At 43.0% G+C, this 14,831-nt stretch overlaps 1 protein-coding gene across 1 annotated transcript in view; it reads right to left on the reverse strand.

Moving 5' to 3' along the window:
• Window positions 1-14,831, reverse strand: part of xpo6 (exportin 6) — a 75,017-nt gene that overhangs the window by 25,703 nt on the left and 34,483 nt on the right. The window contains exons 8-12 of the mRNA XM_024011511.2: window positions 12,748-12,874; window positions 12,371-12,480; window positions 11,833-11,941; window positions 11,539-11,631; window positions 11,189-11,258 (exon numbers count right to left, since the gene is read on the reverse strand). Of these exons, the coding sequence (XP_023867279.1) occupies window positions 11,189-11,258; window positions 11,539-11,631; window positions 11,833-11,941; window positions 12,371-12,480; window positions 12,748-12,874 (509 nt within the window). The remainder of the gene's footprint in view (window positions 1-11,188; window positions 11,259-11,538; window positions 11,632-11,832; window positions 11,942-12,370; window positions 12,481-12,747; window positions 12,875-14,831) is intronic.

Genomic DNA, 14,831 nt, shown 5'->3' on the forward strand with positions numbered 1-14,831 from the left:
CAAATCAAATTTTATTAGTCACATACACATGGTTAGCAGATGTTAATGCGAGTGTAGCGAAATGCTTGTGCTTCTAGTTCCGACAATGCAGTAATAACCAACAAGTAATCTAACCTAACAATTCCACAACTACTACCTTATACACACACAAGTGTAAAGGGATAAAGAATATGTACATAAAGATATATGAATGAGTGGTGGTACAGAACGGCATAGGCAAGATGCAGTAGATGGTATAGAGTACGGTATATACATATGAGATGGGTAATGTAGGGTATGTAAACATTATATTAAGTGGCATTGTTTAAAGTGGCTATGGTACATTTTTACATAATTTCCATCAATTCCATTTTTAAAGTGGCTGGAGTTGAGTCAGTATGTTGGCAGCGGCCGCTAAATGTTAGTTGTGGCTGTTTAACAGTCTGATGGCCTTGAGATAGAAGCTGTTTTTCAGTCTCTCGTCCCTGCTTTGATGCCACTGTACTGACCTCGCCTTCTGGATGATAGCGGGGTGAACAGGCAGTGGCTTGGGTGGTTGTTGTCCTTGATGATCTTTATGGCCTTCCTGTGACATCGGGTGGTGTAGGTGTCCTGGAGGGCAGGTAGTTTGCCCCCGGTGATGCGTTCTGCAGACCTCACTACCCTCTGGAGAGCCTTACGGTTGTGGGCGGAGCAGTTGCCGTACCAGGCGGTGATACAGCCCGACAGGATGCCTCTCGATTGTGCATCTGTAGAAGTTTGTGAGTGCTTTTGGTGACAAGCCGAATTTCTTCAGCCTCCTGAGGTTGAAGAGGCGCTGGCTGCGCCTTCTTCACGACGCTGTCTGTGTGGGTGGACCAATTCAGTTTGTCCGTGATGTGTACACCGAGAACTTAAAACTTTCCACCTTCTCCACTACTGACCCGTCGATGTGGATAGGGGGGTGCTCCCTCTGCTGTTTCCTGAAGTCCACACATCATCTCCTTTGTTTTGTTGACGTTGAGTGTGAGGTTATTTTCCTGACACCACACTCCGAGGCCCTCACCTCCTCCCTGTAGGCTGTCTCGTCGTTGTGGTAATCAAGCCTACCACTGTAGTGTCATCCGCAACTTGATGATTGAGTTGGAGGCGTGCATGGCCCACGCAGTCGTGGGTGAACAGGGATACAGGAGAGGGCTCAGAACGCACCCTTGTGGGGCCCCAGTGTTGAGGATCAGCGGGGTGGAGAGTTGTTACCTACCCTCACCACTTGGGGCGGCCATCAGAAGTCCAGGACCCAGTTGCACAGGGCGGGGTCGAGACCAGGGTCTCGAGCTTGATGACGAGTTTGGAGGGTACTATGGTGTTAAATGCTGACTGTAATCGATGAACAGCATTCTCACATGGGTATTCCTCTGTCCAGATGGGTTAGGGCAGTGTGCAGTGTGTGGTTGCGATTGCGTCGCTGTGGACCTATTGGGTCGGTAAGCAAATTGGAGTGGTCTAGGGTGCCGGTAGGTGGGGTGATATGGTCCTTGATAGTCTCTCAAAGCACTTCATGATGACGGAAGTGAGTGCTACGGGGCGGTAGTCGTTTTAAGCTCAGTTACCTTAGCTTTCTTGGGAACAGGAACAATGGTGGCCCTCTTGAAGCATGGGGGAACAGCAGACTGGGATAAGGATTGATTGAATATGTCCGTAAACACACCAGCCAGCTGGTCTGCGCATGCTCTGAGGACGCGGCTGGGAATGCCGTCTGGGTCTGCAGCCTTGCGAGGGTTAACACGTTTAAATGTTTACTCACCTCGGCTGCAGTGAAGGAGAGCCCGCAGGTTTTGGTAGGGGCCCGTTGTCAGTGGCACTGTATTGTCCTCCAAAGCGGGCAAAAAAGTTGTTTAGCCTGTCTGGGAGCAAGACATCCTGGTCCCCGACGGGCTGGTTTTCTTTTTGTAATCCGTGATTGACTGTAGACCCTGCCACATACCTCTTGTGTCTGAGCTGTTGAATTGCGACTCGATTTGTCTCTGTACTGGGACTTAGCCTGTTTGATTGCCTTGCGGAGAGAATAGCTACACATGTTTGTTCGGTCATGCTTCCGGTCACCTTGCCCTGGTTAAAAGCAGTGGTTCGCGCTTTCAGTTTCACGCGAATGCTGCCGTCAATCCACGGTTTCTGGTTTGGGAATTTTTAATCGTTGCTGTGGGTACGACATCGTCAATGCACTTCCTAATGAACTCGCTCACCGAATCAGCATATTCGTCAATATTGTTGTTGGACGCAATGCGGAACATATTCCAATCCGCGTGATCGAAGCAGTCTTGAAGCGTGGAATCAGATTGGTCGGACCAGCGTTGAACAGACCTGAGCGCGGGGGCTTGTTGTTTTAGTTTCTGTTTGTAGGCTGGAATCAACAAAATGGAGTCGTGGTCAGCTTTTCCGAAAGGGGGGCGGGGGAGGGCCTTATATGCGTCGCGGAAATTAGTATAACAATGATCTAGGGTTTTTCCAGCCCTGGTAGCACAATCGATATGCTGATAGAATTTAGGGAGTTTTGTTTTAGATTTAGCCTTGTTAAAATCCCCAGCTACGATGAATGCAGCCTCAGGGTGTGTGGTTTCCAGTTTACAAAGAGTCAGATAAAGTTCGTTCAGGGCCATCGATGTGTCTGCTTGGGGGGAATATATACGGCTGTGATTATGATTGAAGAGAATTCCCTTGGTAGATAATGCGGTCGACATTTTATTGTGAGGAGTTCTAGATCAGGTGAACAGAATGACTTGAGTTCCTGTGTGTTGTTATGATGATCACACCACGTCTCGTTAATCATAAGGCATACCCCCCCGCCCCTCTTCTTACCAGAAAGATGTTTGTTTTCGTCGGCGCGATGCATGAAGAAACCAGCTGGCTGCACCGACTCCGTTAGCGTCTCTTGAGTTAGCCATGTTTCCGTGAAGCAGAGCACGTTGCAATCCCTGATGTCTCTCTGGAATGCTACCCGTGCTCGGATTTCATCAACCTTATTGTCAAGAGACTGGACATTGGCGAGTAGTATGCTAGGAGTGGAGCGCGATGTGCCGTCTCCGAAGCCTGGCCAGGAGAACGCCTCGTTTGCCCCTTTTACGGCGTCGCACAGGGTCGCCGGCTGGGATCAGATCCATTGTATTGGGTGGAAGGCAAAACACTGGATCCGTTTCGGGAAAGTCATATTCCTGGTAGGAACGATGATGAGTTGACGTTAATCTATATTCAGTAGTTCCTCCGACTGTATGTAATGAAACCTAAGATTACCTGGGTACCGATGTAAGAAATAACACATAAAAAAACAAAATACTGCATATTTTCCAAGGAACGCGAAGCGAGGCGGCCATCTCGTTTCGGCGCCGGATGTTGTATTCTTAATACACATGGGAAAATGTTGAGCATGAAAAACCCAGCAGCATCGGAGTTCTTGACACACACAAACCGATGCGCCTGGTACCTAGTACCATGCCCCGTTCAAAGGCACTTAAATCTAGTCTTGCCCATTCACCCTCTGAATGGCACACATACACAAGCCACGTCTCAACAGTTTCAAGGCTTAAAAATCCTCCTTTAAATCGATCTCCTCACCTGCATCTACACTGATTGAAGTGGATTTAACAGGTGACATCAATTAGGGATCCTCGTTTTCACTTGGTCAGTCTGTTATTGAAAAGAGCAGGTGTTCCTAATGTTTTGTACACAGTGTATTTAGGCTTGTCATAACAAAGAGGTTGAATACTGAGACTCAAGACATTTCAGCTTTTAATTTGTAATCAATTTATAACATTTTCCAAAAACAATTCCACTGACATTATGGGGTATTGTGACACAAAACCTCAACTTAATCCATTTTAAATTCAGGCTGTGAAACAAAATGTGGAAAAAGTCAAGGGGTGTGAATATTCTCGGAAGGCACTGTATCTATTGGCCGACATCCTTTAGCAAATGTACAAGGCACCTGCATGTTCCCGGACATTTCACTTTTGTTTTTAAGCCCTGGATATCAAACCCCTTAATGTTATTGTTGGACATTTCTGGGGGGAATGGCCCTAGCCCTCACCCTCCGAGCCAACAGGTCCCAGACGTGCTCTTCGCTGGCCATGGCAGAACACTGACATTCCTGTCTTGCAGGAAATCACACACAGAATGAGCAGTATGTCTGGTGGCATTGTCATGCTGGAGGGTCATGTCAGGATGAGCCTGCAGGAAGGGTACCACATGAGGGAGGAGGATGTCTTCCCTGTAACGCACAGCACTGAGATTGCCTGCAATGACAACAAGCTCAGTCTGATGCTGTGACACACCGCCCCAAACCATGACGGACTCTCCACCTTGATCCCGCTTCAGAGTATAGGCCTCGGTGTAACCCTCATTCCTTCGACGATAAACGCGAATCCGACCATCACCTCCAGTGAGACAAAACCACGACACGTCAGGGAAGAGCACTTCTTGCCAGTCCTGTCTGGTCCAGCGACGGTGGGTTTGTGCCCATAGGCGACATTGTTGCCGGTGATGTTTGGTGAGGACCTGCCTTACAACAGGCCTACAAGCCCCCAGTCCAGCCTCTCTCAGCCTATTGCGGACAGGCTGAGCACTGATGGAGGGATTGTGCGTTCCTGGTGTAACTCGGGCAGTTGTTGTTGCCATCCTGCACCTATCCCGCATGTGTGATGTTCGGATGAACCGATCCTGTGCAGTTGTTGTTACAAGTGGTATGCCACTGCGAGGATGATCAGCTGTCCGTCCTGTCTCCCTGTAGCGCTGTCTTAGCCGTCTCACAGTACGGAAGTCAGTTCTATTTGTGACGCAGATCGTGCTCTAAGTCCTGCCTCTCCCATCTCCTCATTGGTTTATAGAAGCAGGTACCCACGTGCCATTTCCTCATTGGTTTTACTCACGTGGGTGACCGAAAGACAAACGAGGTCGGTGGCGGTAATGCACCTAATTTATGAAAGTTGCCAATCGCAATATAAAGTCCAGAGAAGAAAAAGCCTGGAAGGAGGAGAGATGACTAGAAACGATTCGGTTGATAGGTTTATGGTGGGTTAATTGTCAGTGTAGAGGACCTTGTGCATTTCAGGTAAAATAACAACTCAATGTTTATATCCCAGGACAAATTAGCTAGCAACAGCAAGCTAGCTAAATAGGACAAATTAGCTAGCAAGTGCAAGCTAGCTAGCTAAATTGCCATAAAAGTTTAATGCTTTTCGACCTGTCTTGAAATGTATGTAATTGGTTCACAGTTTTGTTTTGATTTTTTAACCTGTGTGTCGTGATCGCGTTTGGTGTGGGGGCCGTTTTATTTTAACAAGCATGGGAAACAGTGTTAAACCCTTTACAATGAAGATTTGTGAAGTTATTTGGATTTTTACGAATTATCTTTGAAAGACAGGGTCCGGAAAAAGGGACGAGTTTAGCTTTTGATTTAGATGATATAGCCTACAGTGGCCTTTATATGGGGTTCAATGCAAGCCTATATTGACTGAGACTTTTTAAAAACTTTTTTTTTCTCTTCATTATGAAGGGCTTGACATTAATTCATGATTTTTTTCGTTGGTCTGTAACATGGACCAAATAGGTGACTGAAAATTACATTGTGTTGTATGATACAAGACACCACTTTACAAAATAAAATGCATTATTATTACCATACAGAGAATTAGACAATGTAGGCTTCTCTTCTGCCTATTGGCTTATCTGCATATTCAAGCCTGTCAAAATACAACACCGCCCCTTTAATTAAGGCATAAGCTTTTTACCTGACTGGCTTTTCAAAGATGGCTTGAAATGTAGCCTACACGTTTTGTGATCTTGTTGGAAGCAGTAACCCCCCGTTGTTGACCTATACTTATCTATGACTGGGCTAATAAATCGCTAACTAGCAAAGAATATAAACAAACGTGCACATGCACGGATCTGAAATACGCATTCACTCGAGGGTGATATAAAGTCTGTGGGCTACCCTAGCCAATAGAATTATACTCCGCTGCGCTCTGGCTCTGCCTACAACAAAACCCCAGACTCAATCTCGCAAAGTTAAATAAAATAAAAAAAATTGCATTGAAAAGGGGCTGATATAATGTTGACTTTATCACAGAAAAAACTTGATTTATACAGTGCAAACTAATGGCGCGAACTCAGTAACGTTCAATCTCCTGCGTCTCTGCGCGGCATGGCCTAGAGGAAGAAAGAGGCTGTGCACGCGCGCAGTTTAGAGGGAACATTGCTTACGAGCCATTCCCAACGACGCAGAGTTAAACAAATGATAATTCAAAGAAAAATCGTAACACAAGGAATAAAATACACAAGAATGGAGCCATATACAGGGAGTACTGGTACCAGATCAATGTACAGGGGTACGATGTAATTGAGGTAGATACAGTACATTAGGAAAGTATTCAGACCCCTTGACTTTTCCAACATTGTTACGTTAGATTAATTCCAAAAAGTATTCAATTATTTGTTTCCCTCAATCTACACACAATACCACATAATGAAAAAGTGACAACCGGTGTGTAGATTGTTTTTTGCAAATTTATGAAAAATAAAAACAGAAATATCTTATTTACATAAGTATTCAGACACTGCTATGAGACTCGAAATTGAGCTCAGATGCATCCTGTTTTCATTGATCATACTTGAGATGTTTCTTCAACTTGGAGTCCACCTGTGATAAATTCAATTGATTGGACATGATTTGGAAAGGTAAACGGGGCGGCAGGTAGCCTAGTGGTTGGTTACTAGCATTGGGCCAGTATCCGAAAGGTTGCTGGATCAAAACCCCGAGCTGACAAGGTAATAAAATCTGTCGTTCTGCCCCTGAACAAGGCAGTTAACCCACTGTTCCCGGTAGGCCATCATTGAAAATAAGAATTTGTTCTTAACTGACTTGCCTAGTTAAATAAAAGGTAAAAAAGTTTTWAAAAAAGAACCATATAAGGTCCCACAGTGCATGTCAGAGCAAAAACAATCCATGAGGTTGAAGCAATTGTCCGTGGAGCTCCGAGACAGGATTGTGTCGAGGCACAGATCTGGGGAAGGGTACCAAAAATGTCTGCAGGAACACCAGGCAACACCAGGTGTCTGCAGCATCATTATTTTTGAAAATATTTTTTGTGGGTGATGCACACTGCCTGCCCTAAAGGACACCAACACCAGGTGTCGCAGAAAGGCCAAGAAGATCATCAGGGACCCCAACCATGCCCTGTTCTCAACACTTCAATCACTCAGACGCGGGCAGTGCAGGAGCATCATGGCAAAAACTGGAAGACTGGCCAATAGTTTCTACCCTCAGACCATCAGGCTGCTGAATAGCCACCACTACTAGTCAGCTACCTGCTCCTTACTCCCCCGTGCTACACCCCCCCAAACTGACTGTTGTTTATGAAGTCTGTAATCACAACATGTTTCAAGCTGACCACCATTGTACAGCAGGTGAGCGATAACTTGAGGTTATGAAGAGTTGTTTATGAAGAGCCTTCGCCCTATCGCCCTAATTTTTTATATTGAAATGACCAGCATCGTAGACAATTTCTCCCTTCTTGCTGCAGCTTTAGCGCAATCTCGAAATAACAGAAATCCTGTGAAAACCAGCATGCTGCAAACTTTCTAAAATGTTTTGTCACCAGCGCTGGTTTTGTTGACATATTTGTCCCTCACACTGTTGCTCCTATGGCACTAGTCTGTTCAGCACCTTTGGATCTCCACCCAAGCAAGGAATTTGATTGGTTTGACGTGTTGCGAAGCGTCACTGATTTACATTGGGTTCCGACCCCTCTTTAGAAGATTTTATGCCGTTGAATTTCCTCAGGCTTCCCGTTTTAGAGAAGCCTGGTTCGCAACTAGGCTACTGAAAACCTAACCCTGGGATAAAGTTGTATTTTTCAGCGGGACAATTACACAGTCACACCAGCATGACTTTCCAGGAGGTGTTAAATGTTCCTGATTGGTCAAATCTCCGTCCGCACCTAAATCTGCTTTAAAATATTGCTGTCTATCAATGATTACCAACCTAATTTTTTTTGCAATTTCACTTCTTTTTGAGAAATTACCCCAACCAGTTCATCCTGATTGTGCAGTTTGGGGCTCAAAGGCTCCAAAAACACCCAAATATGTCCTTTTAGAAACAAAAAAAGCCCTCAGTACAGTGAAGCAGGTCTTTACATGTTGTATACATGAAATTGTTGCATTCCAAACTTTATCCGTAACGTTATATTCCATTTAGTTGTGACACCCCTCCGTCCATTTTAGCAGCAGAGAGATGGAACAGCAGGATAGGGAAAACAGTCCGAGTCAAGTTCAGAATGAAACAATTTCATGTGTACAACATCTAAAGACCTGCACAGTATACTCAGAGCATTTCCTTTTATAAAAGGATGTAGTTGGGTGTTTTTAGAGCATTTTGTATATGTTTTTTTGGAACCCCTGGGTCTAGACACTTCTTTAGCGATTTCACTTGTTTTTGAGAAACATACTCCAACCACCGAATCACTTCCTCATCCTTGTTGTGTGAGGATGAGGAAGTCAAATCAAATCTTAAAATCACATGCTCGTAAACAGGTGTAACAGTAAAATGCTTACAGGCCCTTCCCAACAATGCAGAGAGGGGGGAAAAAAGCCTTTGAGCCCCCCATACTGGATGAGGAATTGATTCACTGGTTTGGGTAAGTTTATCAAAAACAAGGGAAATCAAAAAAAAAAAAAAAAAAAGTCTGCACCCTTCTATAATATACCAATTACATAAAAAAAGAGATTTGGTTGTAAAAAAGCAAACTTCTCATTTAACTCTTTGTTTTTTTATAATATTATTAATTAATAACATTTCATTTACTCTCACTTTTCAAATGTGAAGTTGGTTGTGTAGATTTCTTTAAATATATTTAATTTTAAGGCAGCAACATGAAGACTGAAAGGGGCGTGTAGACTTTCACTACGCACTGTACCAGACACCTCCACCCACATCGACGGGGCTGCAGAGGAGACGGTCTGCAGTTTAAAGTTCCTCGATGGATCTAACATACTGTGAATTACTACTAAATGTCCTACATATGATTTAGAGGGGACTGTATAGTAAAAACGAATGTAGTGGGCTAAAAATAACACCATACTAGGCTCACCCATTCTGAGAACGCATCATATAATGAAGAGGTTCCCAAACTTTTTCACTTGGGGTGGCCCCCCTTCCAGCATTGGGTTACAACCCGTGCCCCTCCTGCACGCACATGCCTATTTTTATGGGCACAAGCACTGTTCATGACACAAACTGTTCACACCCCTCTTGTTAGTGGAGAGAATTTTGCACCGTTAAAGCTTATTTTCTGCAATTCTATACACTTTGCCATTTCTAATGTGTATTCATGTGATATTTGAGTGACAAAAAAATTACAACATCTCTGTGTTATATATATCAGCTAAAGTTTTAATTTATTTAGACCTTTTAGCCCAGAGATGTATTTTTTTAATCTATATTTATTTTTAATATATACACACACACACACACAGTTGAAGTCAGAAGTTTACATACACCTTAGCCAAATACATTTAAACTCAGTTTCACAATTCCTGACATTTAATCCTAGTAAAAATTCCCTGTCTTAGGTCAGTTAAGATCACCACTTTATTTTAAGAATGTGTAATGTCAGAATAATAGTAGAGAAAATGATTTATTTCAGCTTTTATTTCTTTCATCACATTTCAAGTGGGTCAGAAGTTTACATACACTCAATTTGTATTTGGTAGCATTTCTTTTAAATTGTTTAACTTGGGTCAAACATTTCAGGTAGCCTTCAACAAGCTTCCCACAATAAGTTAGGTGAATTTTGGCCCATTCCTCCTGACAGAGCTGGTGTAACTGAGTCAGGTTTGTAGGCCTCCTTGCTCGCACATGCTTTTTCAGTTCTGCCCACAAATGTTCTATTGGATTGAGCTCAGGGCTTTGTGATGGCCACTCCAATACCTTGACTTTGTTGTCCTTAAGCCATTTTGCCACAACTTATGCTTGGGGTCAATGTCCATTTGGAAGACCCAATTGCGACCGAGCTTTAACTTCCTGACTGATGTCTTGAGATGTTGCTTCAATATAGCCACATCATTTTCCTCCCTCATGATGCCATCTATTTTGTGAAGTGCACCAGTCCCTCCTGCAGCAAAGCACCCCCACAATATGATGCTGCCACCCCCGTGCTTCACGGTTGGGATGGTGTTCTTCGGTTTGCAAGCCTCCTTTTTCCTCCAAACATAACAATGGTCATTATGGCCAAACAGTTCTATTTTTGTTTCATCAGACCAGAGGACATTTCTCCAAAAAGTACAATCTTTGTCCCCATGTGCAGTTGCAAACCGTAGTCTGGCTTTTTTATGGCGGTTTGGAGAAGTGGCTCCTTCCTTGCTGAGCGGCCTTTCAGGTTATGTCGATATAGGACTCCCTTTACTGTGGATACTTTTGTACCCGTTTCCTCCAGCATCTTCACAAGGTCTTTTGCTGTTGTTCTGGGATTAATTTGCACTTTTCGCACCAAAGTACCAAGGACAGCGTCTCTTTTCTGAGCGGTATGACGGCTGCGTCTGTCTCTTATACACATCTAGATGTGTATAAGAGACAGGATGAACGTGGTACCTTCAGGCGTTTGGAAATTGCTCCCAAGGATGAACCAGACTTGTGGAGGTCTATAATTTTCTTTCTGAGGTCTTGGCTGATTTCTTTTGATTTTCCCATGATGTCAAGCAAAGAGGAACTGAGTTTGAAGATAGGCTAATTGACATCTTTTGACTCAGATGAGGCTAATTGGCATCATCTATCAGAAGCTTCTAAAGCCATGACATCATTTTCTGGAATTTCCCAAGCTGTTTAAAGGCACAGTCAACTTAGTGTATGTAAACTTCTGACCCACTGGAATTGTGATACAGTGAATTATAAGTGAAATAATCTGTCTAAACAATTGTTGGGAAAATGACTTGTGTCATGGACAAAGTAGATGTCCTAACCGACTTGCCAAAACTATAGTTTGTTAACAAGACATTTGTGGAGTGTTTGAAAAACGAGTTAATGACTCCGACCTAAGTATGTAAACTTCCGACTTCAACTGTATATGTATTTCTTTCCCACTTTACTGCTGAGAGCTCGCAAGTAAGCATTTCATTGTACCGTTACCCTCTGTATTCTGTGCATATGACGAATAAAATGTTGTCTCATGCAAAAATGTTCACTCACTTGTTCCTGAAGTGACGATGAACTGCTGCAAACCCAGGTACACATCCAAGTCCTCTTGAAGGACAGGGAACTGAGAGAGAGAGAGAGATAAATGGTTCAGGAGTCAGTGGTTTAAGAAATAGTTAACTCCAAAATCAATGTTTGTCAGGCGTTTTTGTCTTGAATACAACGTCATGTTGTCATAAGCACATCACATTAAACTACTGCAGGGTGAAAGGTGATACATGAACCAGACAAAAAAGGCCTGCACATTCAATGTGCATAATACCACCTTTAAAATCACCATTTTATTAAATTGGGCGCATTTCAGTGTGTTGACCTTTTTCGGGATTTTCCAGGAGAACACTCACCAACGTGGCGAAGGCATGGGACGGCAGCAGCTCCATCACCTTGACAACAACCTCCAGACTCTGCCGCAAGTACCGTTGCCATTCAGTCTGTTGCTATGGTAAGCACAAAGAGTTTAACTAGTGATACAGGTTGAGGAAAAACAAGCAGTCTGTGTGTGTGTGTATGCACTGTTGTAATATATGCGATAATGGGAACAACAAAATGTTCCTTTAACACACTAGGCAATAAAGGTGCAGACAAATATAATTCTCAGCACAACTGACGAAAGCAGTGCGAGAAGTAAAGCCTCTTACATCATCATCCAGGGTCTCATCATCCAGCTCCTCTAATTGGGCCTGGTTATATCGGAACTGGATTCGGTTGAGAACCTCTCTTAATAGTAGCACTAAAGCATCCTTATACCTGTAGAACCGCACAAGAGGCCAGATTAGCAACCAATAGAAGAAGCAGCACCATACAAGAGGCTAGTAACTAACGACAGAACCATATTAAAAACATTAAAGCAACTCTGGCCCTCAAGAGTTACTGGATGTGCAGGATTTCGTTTAAGCCCTTCAGTAAGACAGACTCCGCTAATAATATCCCAGACTGAATACTTTGATTAGTTGATTACTTGAATCAGGAGTGTTGATCAAGTGACATGCTGGGAGAAGTCTGCACAACCAGTAGCTCTCCAAGATCAAAGTTGGAGAACCTTGCATTACAGACACTGATCCATAAATGTTTCACGCATCAGAAGACATGATTGATAGTACATCCAAATTCCTTTGCTTTATATACAAGTAAAACCAGAGCAACACTGAAAATGACATTAAATCCATTCAGTTGTACCTGTTCAGCACACCGTCTCGGTCAGCCAGCCTACTTTTGATTTTAGTGGTTAAATAATCCAAGAAGATACTCCAGATGTCCAAACAGGCAAAATAGCCTTCGTGGGTGGGCTAGAACGATAAAGCAGAAGAGCAGTTATTTTCTCTACAGTACATGACAGAGGTTTCTGATTCCTCAGTCAAACTCTAGATAATGTTATTATGGAAGCCATCTTGGCCTGCTGCAGAGTTATCTTTTTCTCTAATCTTTCCCCAATTGCGGCATACGATACTGTAGTACGCACATACTTCCATAGGATATTTTAGTGTCAGCAGCCCCTGTGAGCAGTGTAAAGGCAAATGTAGAAAGTAAACAAAATGGATGAAAGGATGTGCTACCTGATTGAAAGTGTACTTGAAAAGCAGGGCTAAAAACTCCACCACAGGAAACTGAGCGTTGGACTCGATCCGCCGAAGGTGCACGCTGACGAACAGGCGCAGAAAGTCGGTGAACTTCTCTACATAACTGCAGACAGAGAGGGAGAGAGTGCCACATATATCTTTGCATTAGAGTCAAACTGATATATTGGTTGACTGATATTGTCCGGTTATGGGCTTTTACAGATGATACCTGTCTCTACAATGGATGGAGAAAAAGGTTTTGTATAATTTCAGACAGTAGTTTTGTGTACAACGTCAGATGTGGGTCGTTCCATGACTAGAATACCTTTTTGTCCCTCAGACATGTGTACATTTTTCTAAAACACTCAATTTAAAATTGGATCACCTGCTCTAAATAAACCATGCTCAAAATGTTCATTAAAAAATGTACTTGTAGAGTATATTGTTTAACATTAACTAAATCTAAAACAGGTACTTTAGAGATATTTACATTAACATATTTAACTATCCATAAATTAAGGTGAAGAAATTGTATCCTTTATCTCTGCTGCATTCTTAACCCTCTTGCTTCAGAGCATGCGTTTACTAGGCCTACATGACCGGAACGAGTGTGCAGATCTTGTAAGGATTCTGTGACTTTCTCCCCTGGGAATCGGAAAGGACTGCAGATAGAATCTTATGCATGTAATGAGCCATACACTGACACGTCAAGTCCAAAACGAAAGGTTAAAAAAAATATACCAATGTAGTTTCCAAGATCCCGTCTAGCCTCTTCAGTTTAATCAAGTTTATTTTTCAAATGATAGGATTTGAATACTGATTCCATCTTTGTGGGGCTGTATTTCCTAAGGACCTCAATATATGCAGAAAACTGGTCCATGGCTGGAAAACTTGTCGGCAGACATATCGGAATTTGTGTATATTTACATTTTATTCATTTAGCAGACGCTCTTATGCAGAGTGACTTATAATGGCCGGCTCAAGGCCACAAAGATTTTTCACCTAGTTGCCTCGGGGATTCGAACCAGCAACCTTTCGGTTACTGGCCCAACACACTTAACCACTAGGCTACCTGCCCCCATATTGGTCAGGCTCTACTTTGTATTGAGGTCTCAGGCTAAATTTCTGAACCAATAACCAAATCGTGAATACATTGGCCAGCTACTTGATTTGATTCTAGGGGCTGAGGTACTCAAATTCTGCACTGAACAGAAATAGCAAACTTGAAGTGGACTGAAATAGGTGCCGGTACTCTTTATATCCAAGTCAAGCACTGGCCACTCCTCCCAAAGCCTCTGTCAAAGCCTGTCCCCAGCCCCTTCTAAAAAGTCTACCTGTGCTTACAATCCAGACAATCCAATGCACTTAATGGCAACAAGGAAGTATCTGACAAAGTATTTGATGCACCAGAAGATGTGTTAGCAGCACAAAAAGGCTCACTTCAATATAGATTAAACTGACTTAATTCCCCAAAAATATTTACTTTTGTCTAACAAACTATTTAAAAGACTATAGAGACACCTGGGAAAAATGTTTTTTTTTTTTTTTTTTTTTTACTTGCTGTCTCCATGATACACATCTGATGTCGCCGTCAAAACACTATGCCAACAGAGAAACAGAATATTTTGTGAAAACGACACTGATGGCCTGTTATATTTAAGCAGTGAGTTACTAATGTTATTATACTGAACCAAAGTATAAAATGCAACATGAATCAATTTGAAAGATTTTGCTGAGTTACAGTTCATATAAGGAAATCATTCAATTGAAATATATTTATTAGGCTCTAATCTATGGATTTCACATGACACGGCAGGGGCAAAGCCATGGGTGGGCATAGGCGTACCCACTTGGGAGCCAGGCCCACCAAATGGGGAGCCAAGCCTAGAAAATCAGAATGGGGTTTTCCCCACAAAAGGGCTTTTTTAACTCTGATGATCGCGCAGGTGAAAAAGCTCGATGTGGAGGTCCTGGGCTGGCGTGGTCCGCGGTTGTGTGGCCGGTTGAATGTACTGCCAAATTTGATAGATTATCTTGAAAATAGGCTAAAATGCTCATTAAAACCTCTCTAGGGTAGGGGG

This window comes from Salvelinus sp. IW2-2015, linkage group LG20 (genome assembly GCF_002910315.2).
Source record: "Salvelinus sp. IW2-2015 linkage group LG20, ASM291031v2, whole genome shotgun sequence".
Lineage (NCBI taxonomy): Eukaryota > Metazoa > Chordata > Actinopteri > Salmoniformes > Salmonidae > Salvelinus > Salvelinus sp. IW2-2015.